We start from the raw sequence: 21,568 nt of genomic DNA on the forward strand, positions 1-21,568 counted from the left end.
TGTGCAGTAACATAAAGAAAGAGCAGATATGTTGTAGACTATGAAGCGTTGAGAAAAGTCACGTGTTTAAAGTTTGTTTTTCTAGAAGTTTGTGTGAGCTGGAACTCTTCGTGTTTACTGTGTGGCTGTATTTGCATACGTTCATGCAGGCACAAGACTGGACGTCAGATTTGATTAATCTGAACCACTGAGCTATTATTTAGCTAATAAGATAATCGTCACCAGTGAAGAACAAATATTTACAACGCCTGGTATCTGAATAAAATTAAAAAAACACAATCGCTCTCGAGCTTGGTCCTTTGTTATATTATTAAGGCTGAGAGTTTCTGCACATGATCCAAATTTCCAATGCAAATCGAGACGTTCCCATTTACTTATCGTCAGTTTCCTTTACCTGTGCACAGGCCCGCCTGCTGGGCCGGGCCTCGCTCTCTCACATTCTTCACAAATATGGTGTCCATCGGCTCCAGGCGACCTTTCTGATACCCTGCAGGACAAACAACAAAAATCAGCTCACCTGTCGTTTAGGAACTGGAATTTGTTTCCGTTACCTCCGACCTGCAGTTTGCATCGAATATACAGTATTTTTTGGACTAAAAGGCGCATTAAGCGAAATGAACCGAAACACAACAGTCAGATAAGTCAAACTTTATTCAACTCATCCACAATAACCACATAAAATCAGTTTGAGGTCAGTAAGCACAACCAGAATTAATACATAAGGCACACCTGATTTTAAGGCTCACTGTCCATTTTGAGAAAATTAAAGGATTTTAAGTGCTTCGTAGAGTCCAAAAATATGGTAAACACGTGGACGAGTCACACCAGAGATAAAACTCACGTCTCAGTGAATCCATGCTCTCAGGTCTGAATGCAAACCTGCAGGAAGGCTCCACTCAGCACGTGTCAACTCGTGTTTTTATTCTGTCATTTCAGCCGCTGTACTTTTTACTGACATTCCCATTTATTTATTTTTTTAATAAACTCACAATAAAAGAATGTAAAAGCTGCTAAGTGCAATTAATGCTTGTTTTGTGCTCAGGATTTGTACTTGGATACTACAACTCTGCTCAGGAATGCTGTAAAATCTAAAAACACCCACACCTCTGCTTACTATTAAAGGTGAAATCACCGCCTGAAATACAGCCGTAAACTCTAAGCATCTCCGTGTCCCGTCTAAGCTTCATGTTGCGCGAGGACCAGAAACTTGCAGCGTTCAGTTCTAGAAATACGGAGCAAATTAACACAAACGAGGCACAGAAGGGGGGATTATGTGACAGTATTTTGTAGTGTTTGAAGCATTTTTTCCCCTTGACATAATCAGAATAAAAGAAAACTGAACGCAGACTGGGACACAGGTCCTTAACTTCTGATAAAAGAAAGTGTCCATGCATAAATAAATAAAAAACCTTTCTTTCATAGTATCCAAATGCATTCTGTGTGCATTCACTTCTGTATTTAGTACTGCCCAGTCGGGATGTAATCTACTAGACATCCTTGGTTGTAAGTAAAAACCTGCAGTGCTGCAGATTCTCCAGCAGGTGGAGCACAGAACCTGCAGGGCAGACCTCAGTACCTCATCACAGCAGCCATACCCAACTGTACTGGTTTAATTGGTTCCATAATGACAGAGCAACCCACCTTTTTCGTTACCGTTCTCCTCATCCTGCAGAAAAAGAGAAGAACGATGTCACATGAAGTTGACAAAGTAAAGTGACAGCACAACATGATAAATATTTGAGAACGTCGTTGGGCTTTTGCCCGTTGTGGGATTTTATATTTTAGCAAAAATAAGACATTGATCGCCGCTTTCCCCAACATAAACTCAAATTCAGTGTTTACACCACGCAGGAAAAGTCCTCAACCTGCTGGCGAACTATTTCACAACCGTTTCTGCATTTTATATCAGTGATGTCATTTGAAAACTGTCGAGAGCACGAGATCAGCGGCGTCGTTTGTTTTGGCTTAAAGGCCTGAAACCTCCTGAAACAGTCGTTGGTTTTGAGGAGCTGCTGATGTTTGACGGCAGAGCAGGACTTTCAGATTAGATAGGCCGCTGCAGGCACGCACGGCGTCACGCACAGCAGCAGAGGTGAGATCTGACAGCACACACACGCACACGCCAACACACACAGAGTCAGCTGAATGGGCAGTTTGAGGATCGCGACACTGTGGGCTGACAGCTGCCCGGCTTTGTGCTGCGCTGAGTGGGCTCATTCCAGGCTCTGCATACAATGGTGAGGGGGCTGAACCCAGAACAGAACCTGGAGCTGGAGATCCACAGGCCCGACCCAATTCAACCCCATCCAGAACCAAGAGGGAGAAGTTGTAGAGTTCATGCAGTCCATGTACAGAGCTGCACCTACTCTTAAACCTGCAGATATTTGATACAGATGATCTCAACAGGTAAGAAAACTGCTGCAGTGAAATCAGATCCCCCAAATTAAAGAAGATGTAAAGCACTGCAACACCTGTTCTAGGTTTTACACCTAAGTAGTTTTTAAAAAACAGAAAAGTTTTCACATATTCATTTTATGCATTTTATGGGATTAAGTGCCCAACAGCTCAAAAACGATCTGCCGTTCATGAAAAAACAACTTCGTGATCTACTTCAGTGGTTCCCAAAGACGGAGACCCCGAATAAGAGGTCTTGAGAAGATTTCCACAGATCACAAACATTTATAATCGATTGCTAATAGCACAGCAAATACTTTAGATTTAAAACGTAAAGAGCGGACGTCACGAATGAACAATGTTTTTAAACTACCGTTGAGGCTGTTTGCATCGTCATTCATTATTTACTTGTTTATTTGACTTGTTTGTGTACTTTTTACCAGCGGTAGTTATTATTTGAGTCAGGAAGCTACAAAGGTTGTAAAGTACTGATCTATTTAACCACTTAGGATGTGACAAAGAATATTAAAGCATATTCTAGCAAACGTAATTCTGACATGTTCTATATAACATTTTGCTTAATTGTCATATAATACCAACCTTAATCTAAAAAAAATAATAATAATAATAAGCAGTGCAACTGTTTAAAAGCTACTTTCTTTGTTTAACAGTTGTTTAAAACGAAATAGCAACGCCACACACGTTAGGATGCACAATCCCAGTTTTTCATTCCTGCATCACGTGCAGCCAGAGGAACTTGGTTTTCTTGTTTTTCTGCACGTTTCTGTTGGAATTTGGTTCAGTCTGTACAAACGAAGATGTTTGAGGAATAACAGGAGCGAGTAAAGAAACCAGAGCCCGACTGAGACACAAACCCACGGGGCGTTTAGTAATTGGACATTTTGCTGGTAAGTTGGGAGATTTCCAAACGGGCTCTCCAGATAAGAACAGGGGGCTTTGTGAGTCTGATTGTCCAAAGACATCATGTGACCTTCATCTTCTTTGAGGCAGAGGACACAAGGACAGAAGTGAGGCCAAAGGCCCGCAGCGGGCCTATTGTCTGGGGTGGAACTGGTACGGCCCGTCAGCGGTACCAGGCTAAGACAAGAACTCATTCAGTCCGTGTTCCCCTCATGTGTGCAGCTGCTGGATGGTGGCGTGGAGGAAAAATAATGGTGGTCTTGTTTCAGCTGGCTCACCCCACGTCCTTTAATCTCACATCTGGAGACGTTTGTTCCCAACAACAACAACACGGGTGCACGTTCCACCCGAGCACACTTTAATCCGCAGAGAACACAAACGTCAAAGAGCGCTCGAAGGTTTGATATTCTTCAAAAGGTGAAAATCTGAGCCCCTATATTTAAATTTCGTCCTTAAATCTCTTGAATTCAACAGCTCGACTTTGTTCAATCTGGTGTCTCTAATCAGCTGAGCTTATTCTACCTTCATGTTTCTGTGTTTATTTTACTCAAAACTTGAGCCTCGGCTGAACTGGTTTTAACTCCAAGCTCAGACCGCCTCTCTCCTGAACTGTTTAGGATTAAAACGAGACCACGAGGAAGAAAACAAAACCAGAAACTGAAAACGGGGCTTTCAGAATCCAAAAGCATTCTGGGTTCTCACATTGAGGCTGGTGTGCAGGGCTGATTCTGGAGGGTAAACGATGAAGTGGCGAAGGGTGAAACCGAAACCCTGGGAGTTCTTATGGAGGACCAACGTCCGGGGACCCTTCCAGCCCACAGCGACACCCCCCGTTCCAGGCCGGGTTGCCATCGGCGGCCGAGGGTTGTCACCGGCTGAGGAGTGACCATCCCGCCGTCCCTTAGCCTGTGAACACAGAAAGAGAGCGATTCAGCTGAATACATCATCTTCAGGGGTAACAATGCTGAAAGATAACATATAAGCACTCCAGCTGTGCAGCCCCCGCCCAGCATCAACGTGTGGTACGGGGGCTGCACAGCTGGAGAGAGAAAAGCTCTGCAGAGAGTGGTGAAGGCTGCACAGAAGATGTTGGAGTCAGTCTCCCCACCATCACAGACATCTACACATCCAGATGCAGGAAGAGGACCACCTGCATCATGAAGGACCACACTCATCCAGCACACACACTTTCTGCCCCGCTCCCCTCAGGAAGGAGGTTGAGGAGCATTAAGTGTAGAACCACTAGAATGAGGAACAGCTTCTACCCTGAGACTCATGAATCTCTAAACAGAATAATCACTGCAATGCCACTTTACTTGGTGATATGCCACCATCTGTGCTGCTGATTACCCATGCTGCTGATTTCTTACCCATAAGCTGCTCTCTTCATACCCATCTGCTCACTACAGACTCATGTTCAGGCTGCTGTTTAATACACTGTATTATATTACATATTGTTGTGTAGCGCATATCTTAGATCCTTATACTGTTGCTTTTTTATACTTTATATCATCACTATTTTGGGGTTTAACTGGGACCTTGAGTACAATTTCGTTCCACCTCGTGTATCACATGTGATGCGAATGACAAAGTCACCTTGATAAACGTGCGCAGGCGCTGTATTAACATCCCATTTAATGATGAAGAAGAAGCAAAGTGTGAACTCCGAAGGAAACTGCACTTTTATTATTAGCACAGAGAGTGGAAAAACAAATCCATTTGGAGATGCAGTGCACGAGAAGCTGGAGGTGACTCTGCACTCTGACATGAACCCTCGACTGCTGGATTGTTCATCAGCAGCTTCCTCATCAGGTTCTGGACGCAGCGCAGAGTCCGGTCCGACCCGCATGCCAAACAACTCCAGAACAATAGTCCATAAACATGCCTGCAGGGGCGAATGCGGGGAATTCTGCTACAAGAAAGCGCTCGTGTCTAGACAGGTCCAAAGAGGGAATCTGGGCCTTCGACCTCGGCGACCGTGACGATGAGGATGATGAAGGTCCAAAGTGCTGTGGGCTCAGAGTGGAGGTAAAGTCAGACTTCCACCCACCCTCTAGATAACTCATTCCTGCTGCTGCGTAATAAGCCCTGAGAGCTCAGCTGACAGACACATGTGAGAAACATCACCCTGGCGTTGCACCGACGACCCGCACCTGTCAGTCAAACACCATCACCTGACCAAACAGTGACGGAGGAGGGAGCGGCGAAGGTCAGAGGTCAAACACGTCGCTAGTTACCAAACAAATTAAAATAAAAACCGCCGTTTGTGGTCAAACTAAAATAATGAATCATTTCAAAGTGTGGCACAGTGGCGAAGAGGTTACTTCACACAACAAGAGGGGTATGGGATTGAGCCTGTGGGTTTAGTGTTTTTGTGTTTGCACGTCCTTTGTCGTCTGTCTCAGAGAAGAAAAGGCGATTTGTCCAGATGTTTCACGGCCATTATAACAAAATCCATGCGTCACAAAACGTCCAGTAAAATGGCTCAAAGACGGTTTATGAACTCTTCTGCTCACGACCGTTTTTCAATTATTGCACTTTATTATTCAACGAGTAAAAGAAGAACAAAAAGTATAAAAAAAAAAAAAAAAGAAGTCACACTAGTCGTTACTCTTCAGCAAGCTGCTCCAGTTTATGGCGCAATTTCACTTTAATAAAATACGACGTGTTGGGAAAGCGCGTTGTATTTTTGGAACGCTTAATATTAAAACGTCTAATAAACGTCGACTTGCTTTTGTTGTCTTGAGCGTATTTAGGTTAAACACAAACTTTGAATTAGTCAACTTCTTGAATCTTGGAGACAAAAATGTTATCTTGCAGACCGACAATAAACAAACTCCATCCCTCCTGTTAGCAAAAAAACCTGTTACCTAATAAACAGTTTGCCATCTTAACTGTTACAATGACGTTGCAGCAGCTGCTCTGTGCAAACAACCTCAACTGGTTTCGTTCATGGTTATATATAAAAAAAATACAATAAATAAATAATCACCCGTTTCCCTACAATCAGAGTCGTAAAATGAAACATTAACAACTCCCGGAATCAGAGATGAACTTCTACATGTTAACACACAAACACGCAGTAAAACCATCAACTACATGCACAGACACACACACACACACACAATCTGGCAGGTTTGTGCGAGGCCACACAACAACAGGAAGTGGCCGGCTTGAGGCAGGAAGTGGGGTAACCCTGCGAGGCGGGATAACCAGCCGCTCCTATAAATATACTCTTCATCGCCGAGGCACTTCCTATTCCTCCTCTCTTCTACCTCCTCTTCCTCCCATTAGACAAGTGACCGTGCCAATGGAAATCCGGCTGCTCTGACTTTTACCGCACATTTTCTCTTCCTTCCACTTTCCACTGAGGTCCAAAATATCGTCGGGCGTATTTAGGTTTGCCGGTTGGCGCGAGTGTTTGCGATACTCGCATTTTTAGTTTGACAATCTAAACAATGTAAGTAACCACAGCTGTTCTCTCTGAAGGCATGCCGAGAAGCTTTGTGTGCGCTAAGACGGCAGCACAAAGACGTGCGTAAAATTGAAACGATTGGGGGGGTGAGGAGAAAATGAAAGAACGAATGAAGGAAGAGTCAAGAGTGGATTCCTGAGGAGGAGCGGTTCGGTTTGGACAAGTATAAACACACACTGTGGTGGATCGGAGGGAGGGAGCACCGGGCCAGTGAAGGATGAAGACGATGGAGAGGAGGAGTATCGGGCCCCAGCGAGGGACAGGCTCAAGCACGCCAGTTTCAACCACATGGCCCCTCCCGGCGCTGGGAATACCAAACCCTGTGATTACCCAAAACACACGGGGTCTGACTGGGTCTGAGCCGGGACCGGATCCCACTTTGCCTCTCTGGACCGTGTGCGTTGTGCAGCTTGGCTGTTCTGTCGGGTCCGGCCGTCGCCCCCTCAGGCCCAACAAACACCTTTGATGCCACCTCTCACCTCCAGGTTCGTCTGAACCAGAACCAGAACCACGCTGGCACAGAATACCCTGTCCAGGACTTACGAGGGCTCATGGAAACTTTTTCCTGCGGTTTGGTTTTCAGGCTAATCTTGAACTTCCGCAGCAGACTTGAAACGGAGACGAGGAGAGCCTCGTTTTTACATACTTTCCTTTCTCCTTGTGGAAATCTAAACTATTTAACATGGATGTTGCCCCGATCAACAAAAAGTTGTGTCGTGAAGCCGGTCAGCACAAAAAACAGCATCCCAGCGTCGTTTAATGAACCTCCTTAAAGCGCGAGCGCATCATGAAAACGAAAAGCTTCAATGGAAGAAACTCAATGTGCAGAAATGCTCGAACACAAGCCTTCCTGCTTTGAGTGGGTGTTTAGTTGTAGCAGGATCTACCCTGAGGAGATTTCTCACGATTTTAATTAGGTGGGAAATAAATAAGAGTGCATAGGAATAGAGCAGAGTCCTGTAATGGCACATCTACCGTACTTTCCAGCGTACACGTCGCACCGCCTTATAAGTCGCATCAGTCCAAATATGTCTAATAAAGTGGAAAAATCCATAAATACGTCGCTTCGCCGTCAAGTCAACTTTATTTATAGAGCATAATTAAAACAGAAACTGTTATCAAAGTGCTTGGGAGTAAAATTTATGGGAAAAAAAACACCAATTATAATAATGAAGAATTAATAATATATAAGTCGCGTATATTATGCATCACCACTGACAACCTGGAAATGTGGGCCGGTGTTGTGCCAAATATCGATTGGATGCCAAATGGCGGCAGCGGGAGCGTGCACGGGAGGACTTTAACAATAATTTAACAAGATTAACACTTAAAAACAATTATTTGTTTGCTTGAAATTAGAGTAAAGGTGCATCTCAGTTGAACTTTTACTTAATAAATGCACTTATATGGTCAAATCAGCTTCATTTCGTCGGGGCGGAGCAGCAAAATGAAGCTGATTTGAAGGTTGCTCCAAGTGAGCTGGACGAAGGCGGCAGGATATGGCAAGCCGATTGTGTCATTAATAGCCACTTTTACTTATTACATTACACAACGGCATGCCATACTACTTGAGGGACATCTAGCAGCTGAAAATTGGTGTGTTCAATATTTCAGTCAGAATTAATAAGAATGGTCATTTCAGCCAAAAATTGGTTTATAAATAAGGGGGGAAATCCATAAATAAGTCGCTTTGATGTATAAGTTGCAGGGCATGAAAATTATGCAAAAAAAGCTGCGACTTATAAGCTGAAAAATACGGTACTTGGCAGAATGTGGCGCCAAAATTTGAAGCCTTATTAGTAGAAAAAAATGCAAAAAAGTTATCAGTGTGCTTCCTGATAATCTTTCTTAATATCGTGCAAAAAGGGATGTTTTTGTGTGTAAGAAGCTTTTCCAGTACATGATATTGTAATAAAGCTGAATTTACATTCGTCAGATGTAACGTACGGGTCGGTAGGCACGAACGCTCCAGTCTCCATCCAGAGATAAAGCGGCGTGGAGGAATGCGGCGGCCACCGGGGAGCCCGGCTCCTGCTAAAACCCCGGGCAGAGGAGAACAATAATGCTCTTTTAAACAGCTGAGAGCTGCAACATGTTTGAAAAGTGGAGCTTTACGGCTGCTGCGAACGCTGATGGGCCGTTAATCCTGGCAGCCGTGCTCCGAGCCGGGCCGAGACCGAGGGAACGATGAAAGTCCAAACCACCTCGCGCCGATAACGGACTTACCGGCCACACAGAAGGAGAACTCCAGCACCTCTGCGAGCCCAACAGCATCTTAGGTCTCGAGAAGACACATAGCTCAAAGTCCAGCAGCGCTTTGAACACCCGTAACAAAAACCACCCTTGAAGACTTGTTTCAGTTTTACATTTAGCACTTAAAGTAGTCATGTGGAGCTGTGTACGCCTGCCCCCGTGAGTCAATATGAGCAGCATGTGTGCTCAAAAACTAGTCCAACCCCATTGTCAGATCAAACAGGTCAGCAGGAGACGACAAAATGTCCGTTAAACAGGGTTTTCTACTTGGACAGCAAAACAAACGGTGCCTTCCTGGTGTCTACTGAAAACTGCATCCCTGCCAGTGATGAAGACGATGGTCAGTTTTATCATTTGGATTCTGTTGTGGAATTGTTTCCAGTAGAAGCAGCGGTTTTAGAATAGGTTTTACAGCGTGACAAAGGTTTAAAACCGTCCCGGGACTTTTTGTTTTGGTCACTTCTACTTTTAGCTTCAACGAAAGGAGCGAAAAAAGCCACAAAAACTTTGCTTTACTTGCACTTTGAGCAAAAAAAAAAAAACCCTAAATGATACAGTTTGTGTAAGTTAAATGGTCCTTCTTCTCTGATTTTATTACCTTTTTATGGCCCGTCACCAAAAACCAAAGCCCAGCGGTGAAGTTTTTGTCTGCTTGTTACCAAAATATCACACGAGCCACTGTACTGTAATGAAACTTTCAGGAAACAACCGGTGGATGTACGGCTACAAATGAAACTGCTTTGGAGTCAATTCAATTTAAGACGACCATCACAGCTAACTAAGATTAACGGCTATAACATTATTACAATAAACTGAGCTAAAATGTGAGTCGTGACATATGTGACACTTTTTAGTGATGAAGCACACGAGTAACAAGTTTCATTAAATTATCTTTAAGTCTGTTACAAATCTCAAGATGGCTTTAGACTCTGACTTTAAGCTTAATAAACAGATTAAATACGTTCTACAAAAAAGTTAAGGCAGACGGTTGAGCTCAAGTCCGCGTTGACCAGATCTTGAAAAACTAGTCCACGCCTTCATTACAACCTAGATCACTTTATGTTGGGTCAGTCCGGTGTCACTTTCACGTCTCCAGCTCGTCCAAAGTGCTGCAGCTCAGCTCTCAACAGGAACTCACAGGTTTGAGCACATTCACCAGTTTAGTCCTCCCTTCACTGGCTCTGACACCGTACATGTCAGAATTGATATTAAAATTCTCTTACTGACCTTTAAGTGCATAAATGGCCTTATACCATCATACTTCTGACCTACTTCAACCATATGTTCCTTCTCGGGTGCTGAGATCATCAGACCAGCTGCTTTTGGTTGTACCAAAAACCAGGCTGAAGCTCAGAGGAGATCAGGCCCTAAACTCTGGAACAATCTGCCCCCCCAACAACACAGGCCACGTCACTCCCTGCTGTTAAAGATCTCCTCAAAACACACCTGTTTTCACAACAGTGTGATTTGACTTAACCTTTCATTGTTTCTCATAGTTTTTTATTTTTGATGCTTTTAATTACATCTTGTTATCCTTGATCTTATTGTTAAGCACGTTGGCAACAGCTGTAATTAATGTGATTTATAAATGAATTCGACTCGACTATCTTGAGCGGATCAGAAGTTGTGACCTGGACGAGCTAAGAGCTAGTTTTGATTCTGACCTTGGTTTGTGACCTTGTCCTTGAAGCTGGAGCGATGGAAAGTGCACGACACTGCGTCTAGTGATGATGAATGTATGTATCGAGTTTTCTCACCAGACGTTATGGGCCAGACAAAAGAACGTTTACAGACAGAGACCACACCACAATACTTCCTACGTCCTAATTAGGGCTGAACGATTGTGGAAAATATTCTAATTGCGATTTTTTTACCTGAGTATTGCGATTGAATATGAGGTTATTTTTCATCGTCTTCTTCTCATGGATTTTTCAACGAACACAAGCAATAAATCTGCTTCAGTTGCAAAAAACTCCACAGTTTTCAGCTCCGCTGCAACTCCGTTTCTGCATTTTTGTGTACAGCTCCGGGATAGCAACTTGGGTAAATGTGTGCGTGAGGGCATCCTGTCAAGCTTATCCATTGTGTTTACCAAAGCTGTAAACTCAGGCTTGGTCACTGTATTAATGTCTTTCGCTGTGAACTCCGCTGTTGCTCGAGTCATTTCCACGTGCCGTTTTGAATTATGTTCGTACCTTCGAACAGTTGGGTCAGTGATTCCTGTCGGCTGCTACTTTGCTTACTTTAAGTTGAAGCACTGGTCGTTGGCATTCTATCAATCAATCGATCAACTTTATTTCTACAGCACATTTTAAAAACCGCATGGGTAGCCAAAGTGCTGTACAATAAGACAAATTAATTAAGACAATAAAAACATACACAAAGAAACAAATACACATACCAGTTTCACGGCGGGTGTGTTAAGATGCCATAAAATATAAGCTCGCGTGTTAAAAGCCAAAGAATAAAAGTGTGTTTTTAAAAGAGATTTACAAACAAGAAGAGAAGAGGTCTGTCTGACACTCGAGGGTAAGTTGTTCCACAACCTGGGAGCAACAACAGCAAACGCTCCGTCACCTCTGAGCTTCAGTTTTAGGGACCGTCATTCCAGCCGTGCAACCAATGGTTTTGTGGCGGTTTTTTTTTTAAAGTGTTGATAAAGATTCGTGGTGTTACCTCGAGAGGAACAGCAGCAAGGCAGGTTCTGCACAACACGTCGTTGCACAGCGTCTTCTTTTTTTATAGCCAAAATAATTTGAAACAGCGGACGTGCTGCCCCTCTTTGGTACCAAACTTTCAGATGTGTCAGCTTCTGTTGAGCCCGACGCCATTGTGCACCCTGCTTTGTCCACTCACAAGTCACGTACCCAGATCATGTGATCATATCGCGATATTATTGCAATTGGAATTAACTGTTCGGCTGTAACGGATAACCAGTGGACATGAGTGCACAGATATCAGCAGACGGAAAGAAATTTAACAACCTGTGGACGTAGGAATTGCAACGATGCATGCAGAAGAAGAACAGCCCCGTAATTACGACTAGAGTCTTCGGTTCCGGTTGCGTTGATGTCACAACGAGCGGTTCGAGTAATCGTTTCTGTTTGAGCGTGACTTCTTCGCAAAGCAAAGACATCTCAAAGTTAACGTCGTGAAACTTCTTGTTTGTAAGAGCCGATGTGGCGATCCCGAATCGTCATTACGGCGGTTTCTGCAGCATTCAGTGACAATCGCTTTTTCTGCTCACTTCTACTGAAAATACAATCCAGCTTCCAGCCCCAGAACAAACAGTGTACGGCGTGTTTGTCACAGCTGGGTCCTCCTCTCCTCCCCCACACTTGCATTCCTGATTGTCGCATTTCTGTGTCAAATAGTCATGAAAGGGCGGAGGTGAGGGGAGGAAAGCAACCGCCACGAAAAGCTAGACAAAAGGAAGTTATATTCCAGGTGAATCACATCCAACTGGAAAGACATGCCTTGAATTCTGAGGTATTTTACGAGGTATGAAGTTTACACACCTCTAATAGCTTCCACGCTGGAGTGCCGCTTCATAAACCTCTTTGTTTGTCTCGTATATAAAAATACGTACATACATTTGTTCAAGTAATTAAAGTTGTTTAGGTCAAAATAATCAAAATTAGCAAGTGGTGGGCCAAAAAAACAAAACTTCCAACTAAAACTCAACTGACATAATGAAAACTGGTGCTGTAAAGATAAGTTTACAATAAATATATGAGGAAAAAAAATATTTTTTTATTGCACTTTTTTGTTTTTTTTTTACGTCTTAATAGGTTATAAGTTCAAAGATTCAGCAGCAAACTGAAACATGTCACCAAATGTCTCTTCAGCGAGAAAACCCAGCTCCTCGAAGATAATTCATCTGATTAAAAACTCAAAATAATGAGAAAATAAAAAGTCAAGTTTAAACTCCTTAAAAAGTCTGGATCTGTGTTGCAGTGGTGATATAAGTGATGCCACGGGTCGTCGCAACCCAGCTTTGGCTTGAAGCCAGTCAGATAATTGATAACAGATATATTTACGTTAGAGTTTGTCGGAGCCTGAAAGCAGCACGACAACTTTACAGAAGCTGTCCACAGCTGAGCGCTCATCACTTACAATGGCCCACAGTTACAAAAACAAGGCTGGCAAATTTTAATTTTAATTAATTTTCTTCTTACCATCACTGAGCGCGATGCTACTTCAGCAGAATCACAAAAACAACTTTTTAACTCACATTAATGTGCAAGTTTTAAAATGTAATATGGATTTAACAATCGGTTCAAAGTAGGAAACGTCATCATTTACCGCCCTCCATCTAAACCCTGCTCTGATGAAGATGGTGACCTCTTCTTACCCTCTGGCGCTGCGTGGAGGGCGGCGCTGGGCTCGTGGCTCCGCGGAGAACGGCCAGCCAAATGCAGCGAGGCTCGGGGGAGCTGCAGTCCACCCCCACCGGGTTCTGAAAGCTCCAGTCCGACCGGGCTGGCGCAGAACACGGGAGCATGGCGGCAGGCATCGGTGCAGTGAGCTCAGCCAGACTCGCGTGGCTCACCACCACCAGCCTGAAAGAGTCGAGGACCAAGTCCAGACGCAAAAACACCAACAGACCAAAGTTCCCTCCGGTTATTCAGTCAAGTGTGAATGTTTGGTCTCCATGTTCCGGATTCATCGCTTCGGAAAGTTTAATCCCACATCTTCCACACCGCAGCCTGTCGCTCCTGACCTGCATGAAGCAGCTCTGCAGGATCAGGCCCAGAGGACGCAGAAGGTGGACTTCTGGGCAGAAGATGGAGGAGTGTGGTGCAGGGACCAGACAGACCTGGTTTCACTACAGACACACGTGGAGAACTGACCACGTCCCTCCTGTGTCCGGTGATGTTCTGCCCACCTCCCTAAAACGCACACCTCTGCCCCCAGAGGGTTGGATCCTGTGTCTGTCCTCCCTCCCACCGTCCTCCCCCTTTTTCTCTCTTCTGTCCTCCCCTCAGTACTGTATCTCCAATTCCAAGCAAATCACTTCATCTCCTTGTATCAATCCCAAACGTCTGTGTCTTTATCACAACAGGCATCAGCTTCTCTTTCACCTTCTTTTTGTTCGTTTCTCAGTCTTTTCCACAAACGCTCTTCAGGAACCGGTCCGATTGTCATCTGCACACGAACAGCTGTGCGGCAGCAGAGCTTCTAATCCAAAAAGGACCAGATGTTGTAGATGGATCCGGTTGGTTTGATGTTAAGTTCAGTCCGTCTGCTGCAGAAGAAGCAAAAGAAACACTTCTTTGCTCACACATGTGAGGCATGTGTGGGTTTGCGAGGCTGCACGAACACGACGAAGCTGCGATCCCGGCGCTAAACTTCACAAAAGCCGGGCCTGCCTCCTCCAACTCGGAGGAAAAAAAACAGAAGAGAGATCATTTCCAGCACAAGGAGAAAAGAAAACATTTGCTGCTGCAGTTATCCTCTTTTGGTTAAGAGCGGAAAATACAGAGGAGGGGAGGGTGATGGTCGGTGAGCGAGGATAATGAAAAAGAGAAACCTCGCTGAAAATAAAACAGCTGGATGTCAACATGACCTCTTATCAAACCTGAACTCCCAGTCTGTTACATTCCTATTCAAATAATACACCCATACAGCCCAGCGACACCTACATCCGAGCACTAAGTCAGAAGAAACACCCCCACCCTCCCGATCCGGACTCACACGCAACAAGGGTTCTCACCAGACAGCCAGGAGTCCGGGATACGGGCGAAAGCAGCGCACAGGTGACCACGCCGCTGCGCAGCCAACACATCCGTTAGCGGTGAGGTTAGACAGGTTTCACCTGCCGCACAGCTGGGCAAGTACGGACTTGACCGGAGACGGCCGGCATCCGTACAGACTGTACCCTCTGGATACGTCCCACCAAAACAAAAAAAGGTAAACACAGGTTTGTGCACAATGATGAGGTGAAAAGTTAAAGAAAAGGTAGTCTGGGCTCTGAGGAACAACAGGAACACAAACATCAAACAACTGCGAGTCTTTCTACCAGGCTTAAAGAAACAGGGCACCGTTTGCTGAAAGAAAAACAAACTACCGTATTTTTCACCCTATAAGTCGCGGTTTCTTGCATAATCTGCATGCCCTGCGACTTATAGACTTATTTATGTTTTAATTATCATATTTATAAACCAATTTTTGGCTGAGATGATTTCATTCATTCTGACTGAAAATATTGAACACTACCATTTTCAGCCGCTCGACGGCAGTCAAGCAGTATGGCATGCCTTTGTGTCATGTAATACGTAAAAGTACCTATTGATTAATTAATTAAAGTGCATTTATTAAGTACAAGTTCAAATGAGACACATCTTTACTATAAAGTCCAGCAAACAAATAATTGTTCTTAAGTATTAATCTTGTTAAATTCTTGTTAAAGTCCTACCGTGCACGCTCCCGTGGCCACCATTTGCCAGCCAATCGATTTTTGGCACAACACCCACCGGCCCACATTTCCAGGTTGTCAGCGGTGACGCATAATAGATGCAACTTATACGGCGAAGCAACGTATTTATGGACTTTTCCACTTTATTAGACATTTTTGGACTGATGCGACTAATAGGACGTGTACGGCAGAAAATACGGTAAATCTGAATAAAACCATTACCTGAAGAAGCGAGTTAACGTCCCAAAGCTACGTTTGTTTGACTCAGTGGTGATCACACAAAGAGAAGATGAACATCACAGGATCTGGAAGTGAATTCAGTTTTCACGAAGTCTTACGAGAAATGGAGGCCGTTTTCTACAAGCAGGTTGCCCTGTTGTCCATTTTGTCTGTTTCTACACGTAACATGGCCACGCTACCCTAGAGGGGAAGATAAATCTGATTTAACATGGTTCAAAGAAAAATAATCTGCGTAAATTGTTATTCTTATAGTGGATCCAACTTAGTATAAGTGAGGTTTTTTTTAAGTAACACAAACTTCAGCTGATTAAACAAACACACAACAGACTTATTTTAGTAATGCAGCTGACACTTTAGTACAAGAGTCGCAAAAATTATATTTTAGCTACATTTCACCACTAAAGTCACATGGGTCCAAGTGAACACTTCAAATACGGTATGGACAAAATATAAGCTTTACATTTCTAACAATGCCAGGTCAATAACATTAAAAAAATATACTTATAAGTGGAAACAAACAAGAAAAAAAGGTTTCAAATTTTGAGGCAGGAACATTTTCGGCACGTTGTTTTAAGCTTTAGTTTACACATTCGTACTTTTGATTTTAAAAAAAGGACCGACTCGTTTCCTTTCATGCGTAACGGTTTAACCGTCCCACTCCTCACAGTCTCTGTGATTTAAACAATTTATTAAGTCAGCGTTGACTAATACGCTCGCACAAATATGTGCACATCGTTTACACAGGAGCACAAAGGAAGCCTCTGCACATTTACACAAATGCAGGCCACATGTCCCACTGAGTCACAGCTGAGTATAAATACACAAAACTGTTTAATTATGGTCCCTCGGTAAGAAGGGGCGGGGGGTTGCTCCTCCTCCTGCGGTTCAGACCAGAAGAACCGCCCTGCTGGGACCATCCAGGAGCTGCAGGAGAGGATTTTGTCTTCGGAGAGTGATGGAACGAACAAAAAAAATAACTGTAACCACGTGGCTGTGGGGAAACCACACATACTGAGCAGAAGTTGGTCCATGGTGGGTCTGTTGTGGAAAACTAAACAAAATGTCTGAAATACACGAGCATTGTCTTTCACTTCTTTTTTTTTTTTTTTATATAAAAATGCACAACCCTCTTCTTTCACTGCTCCCCACAAATCATGGTGGGAATTTACAGAAGAGGAAGACGAGCACGAAGAAGGAACATTTAAAAATTGAACAAAACAGTCAAAAGTTACGGTTCAAACGCCTCCCGTTGGCTGAAACGTGCACGCGCAGGTCCACAGCCGCACATCTGTCTGCGATCCGAGCGAACACTTCTCATCAGTCCTGTAACAATCGGACGAACTGCAACTTGGAGACGGACGGATTTTTTATCAGAACCGAGGCGGAAACCCTCGACGTTGGAAAATCAAAAGCCGCCGTGTTCTGTTAATCTCAGAGGAGCGAGCTGCCTTGATCTCACAGCTCTGTCAACAAACACCTGAGGAAAAAAGGTGAGGGGTTTAATGCAGGATAACACCAGGCACGATTCCTGGTGTAACAGACAGATTAGGATCATACGCTTTAATCCCATTCATAACATGACCGCCGGTCAGTGGATTAACTCACACCAGCACTGTTTCCTCCCCTCGTCAGACAAAAAGTCGCTCCTCTCAGAGCTCGAAGAAATGTCAGCTCTGACGGGAACGAGAAGTGTGAAGAGTTTCAGACGACCGCTGGTGTCGTGAATAAATCAAACTCCAGACACAATGACGGGGTGTTTTCTCTCAACGCCGGCTGCGACAACTCAAGAGCGGGTCACGAGAGGACGGCCAGAGGTCCATGCTCACAATGAAAACGCAACATAACCAGAAATAAACAGCCGTCCTTGCAGAGAAATCCACGTTTCTTTAGGGGAACAACAACAACAACGTCTGTGCTCGACATGTGGCGTCGACACAAGTTTCCTGTCATCACGCACGGCTGCTTTGACACAAAACACACGAACTACAACAGTGGTTCCCTTAACCGCAAACTAATCGTGAAACGGATTTGTCAGGAAACTTCTGCTGGAAGGTTTCTCTAATTAATTCACCAATTAATTTATGGAAATAATAAAAAGAGAATGCGTTGAGGAAGACTCTCAGCTACTACCACGTCAATATTTAGCTCAATATCTGCGCAAATGTCTGGTATAGCCATTTTTGTCTTGTTTAATAATAATTAACTTTTGATATTAACACAGTTAAGAATGACTACCCCAGTTAATCAGCTGTCCAACGTTTTATTCCTAAAAGTTTCATAAAAATCCATCAAGCGGTTTGTAAGATATTTTGCTAACAGGTCAACACAGATTTCAATTAGCGCTCGGAGTATAAATTGAGGATCACTCTCAGCTACTGACCAGTTTTAATATCACAGTTTTAGCCATTTTTGTGTTTGAAAAGTTCACTTTGCTGAGGCGGCCATGTTGAAGTGGTTTAGTCTAAAACCAGTTGTGGATGAACATCCAGTGATTGCTTTTTCTTTGTTTTACTAAATCTCGTCAGAAGTTTATGAGATATTTTGCTAACTGTGCATAAAGTAAACAGGCATTACCATTAACGTTATCGCTCCGCCTCCGGGGGGGTTTAAAACTTTACCGATCCCGAAAACGATGCGTCACTTGTTTTTCTTAAAAGATTATATAAAAAAAAAGTTTGGCTTTTATTAATCACCATTAAAATTAGTTTCAAACTTCTTTAAAAATAAGTGTTTAATAAAGTTTGGCTAAAAGTTTCAGGGTTTAAAACGAACGTGCACAACTTTAAACATGGCAAAGCTTTCAGGGCTAAACGTCACATAAAAAAAAAAAACATACATTTAGTGTCGAGAATTAACTTTTGAACTGAGATGAAGAGGTTTTTATTTTTATTCTAGACGGCTAATCTGAGAGCAAATTCTACAAAATGGAGCTTTTCATTGTAAAAAAAAGGGGTTAAGATAGTTAATTTAACTTCCTGATGCATGCTCAATAATCCAGGTAGAAAAATCTTTAGTTAATTTAACTTTAATCTTCAGTAAATCCACCTGCAGTAACAGTCTGCAGACACCAGAGGGCAGACACTGTCCAAAGTCTGAACAAAACAAAGGGCACTGAGGAAAAGGTGGGGAGTCGCACCTTTTTAACATCAAACCAGCTAATTGGAGTCGGGAAAGGCAAAAGTGAAAGGTGAGAAGGTGAGAAGGTGGAAGATGGCGACCTACAAGCGTTTACCTGTGACCTTGTGTTGTTAGTCAGCTGTAATGGATAAAATCAGGGCAGGAAACAGCAGCTGGAGATCAGGAGGTCACACCTGTTGTGGGCCTCTGGAGGGTCAAAGCAGGTGGAGAAGAAATGTTTGGGGGTCTGATGTCCCACCAGCTGAGGGAGGCTGGGTGGTCCCCAGTCTTTCCCTCCCCCTCCCCGGACCGACTGACCACAGAACGTCACACGGCTCCCTCCTGCACAGTCCACCCGACCTGGTGCTCGTCACAGGAAACTAGCACGCAAACTCGAACCAGAAGCTCTAAAAACGAGTTTCTCAAACCGTATTCTTCTCGTCTACAAAACAAACTCTGCAGTGGAACCAGCTGTGTAAAACTCGTTCTCATTTGTCACAAGATTCAGCTAATGATAAATAATAACCCTGTCGCTCATGTCAACTCAAAAACTGATTTATATTACATTTAAATAACTGAGCAGAAGCTCTCCATCCATTATCTTTACCAGTGGTGTCCACATCCAGCAGTCACCGTGCACGAGGCGGAGCACGTGAGTTTTATTATTAAGGTACATCATAACAATAAAACTGCTTCTAATGGATTTTATAATAATTTAGTCATTAATTAAGCTATAAACAGCTGAATCCATTATTAAGAAATTGCAGTGCTTTAGATTAAAAAAGGACATTCACTTGATTAAATAGTTAAATCTTTTGTCCTATTAGTTTAATTTATATAATCTAACATTTGTCAACCACCTTTAAATATGCACAAATAAATGAAGAAAGCAGTAAACGATTCAGCAGAATAAAATACAGATTAAGCACTTCAGTGTGTAAAAGCTGAACCAGTGTGTATGAAGTGCTTTAAATTATAATTATGATGTATTTAAACGTCTTTATAAGAGTAGTCTTATTGTACAAAAGTACTAATGTTAACCAAATGACTCAGTCCAAGTTTATTTACAAAGAAGTTTAAAATTAGTTCATTCTTTATGATGAACAAAATATCCAGTTTGAGTTTCAGCTAATAACAGCAAAATGTTCCTAAATGATTATATTAATACAACTGTGTTTCCCACTCAGAACGTTTCATTTTTATAAAATTACAATAATTTAACTTATTTATGAACCCCAAATTCTGAATCCAGCTCATCAAAGGTGAGACCTCTGGTTCTTTGTGTAAATCAGCCGACGATGTCATAAAGAGAGATTCTGAGTTATGAAGCAGGAAAATGTTTGAGACCGGATTTATGAGTCGGTGTGAACAGCCACGACAACAACGATGATGACAACAACGAGAAAAACAATGAAAACAACAACAACAACAACAACTCATCAAAATGCCAGACAGAAAACTGCCACAAGAGACAAAAACAAATGAAAATGCCAAAAAGGACAATGTGGAACACAAGAGAAGAAACTTTACTGAGAACTAAATACCCGAATAAGTTTTAGCTAAAGAAGCCAATTGTAATTGCTAAAACCTAAAGCATTAAAATGTTAGCTAAATGATAAAAAGTAGCAAAATGTTAGCTTCAAAATTAAAATATCAAAATGTTAACCAAAAGGTAATAGTAGCAAAAAGCTAGCTAAAAGGAGCAAAAGGCTGGCAAAATTCTAAAAGGAACAATAGACAAGCTAAAAGCTTAAGTAGCAAAAGGTTGGCTAAAGCCTAAAGTGGCAAAAGGCAGGCAAAAAGCTAAAAGGAACAATAGACAAGCTAAAAGCTTAAGTAGCAAAAGGTTGGCTAAAACCTAAAGTGGCAAAAGGCTGGATAAAAGCTAATGCGGCAAAAGGCTGGATAAAAGCTAATGCGGAAAAAGGCTGGCTAAAAGCTAATGCGGCAAAAGGCTGGATAAAAGCTAATGCGGCAAAAGGCTGGCAAAAACTTAAGTACCGGTAGCTAAAGGCTGTCAAAAATCTAAAGGAGCAGAACATTGGCAAAAAGCTAAAAGGAGTAAAGGCTAAAGTAACAAAAGGCTGGCTAAAAGCTAAAGTAGCAAAAGGCTGGCTAAAAGCTAAAGTGAAAAAAGGCAGGAAAAAAGCTAAAGTAGCAAAAGGCTTGTTAGAAGCTAAAGTAGGAAAAGGCTGGCTAGAAGCTAAAGTAGCAAAAGGCTGGCAAAAGCTTGTAGAAAAAAGGCTGGCTAAAACCTTAAGTGGCAAAAGGCAGGCAAAAAGCTAAAGGAGAAAAACGTTGGCAAAAAGTTAAAGGAGCAAAGGCTAAAGTAGCAAAAGGCTGGCTAAAAGCTAAAGTAGCGATAGGCTGGCTAAAAGCTAAAGTGGCAAAAGGCAGGCAAAAAGCTAAAGCAGCAAAAGGCAGGCAAAAAGCTAAAGTAGCAAAGGCAGGAAAAAAGCTAAAGTAGCAAAAGGCTGGCCAGAAGCTAAAGTAGCAAAGGCAGGAAAAAAGCTAAAGTAGCAAACGCCTGGCTAGAAGCTAAAGTAGCAAAAGGTTGGCAAAAGCTTGTAGCAAAAGGCTGCCAAAAAGCTATAGGAGCAAAATGTTGGCAAAAGCTAAAGGAGCAAAGGCTAAAGTAGCAAAAGGCTGGCTAAAAGTCAAAAGTATCAAAAGGCTAGCTAAAAGCAAAAATGCTGGCTAAAAGCTAAAGTAGCAAAAGGCTGGCTAAAAGTATGAAAATGTTGGCTTCA

At 42.9% G+C, this 21,568-nt stretch overlaps 1 protein-coding gene across 1 annotated transcript in view; it reads right to left on the minus strand.

Moving 5' to 3' along the window:
- The window catches only part of LOC119421873 (rho GTPase-activating protein 23), an 85,988-nt gene that overhangs the window by 25,932 nt on the left and 38,488 nt on the right, over positions 1-21,568 (minus strand). The window contains exons 2-4 of the mRNA XM_037689237.1: positions 4,018-4,221; positions 1,642-1,666; positions 395-487 (exon numbers count right to left, since the gene is read on the minus strand). Coding sequence (XP_037545165.1) covers positions 395-487; positions 1,642-1,666; positions 4,018-4,221 — 322 coding nt within the window. The remainder of the gene's footprint in view (positions 1-394; positions 488-1,641; positions 1,667-4,017; positions 4,222-21,568) is intronic.

Source organism: Nematolebias whitei, chromosome 15 (assembly GCF_014905685.2).
Source record: "Nematolebias whitei isolate Nwh7 chromosome 15, NemWhi1, whole genome shotgun sequence".
Lineage (NCBI taxonomy): Eukaryota > Metazoa > Chordata > Actinopteri > Cyprinodontiformes > Rivulidae > Nematolebias > Nematolebias whitei.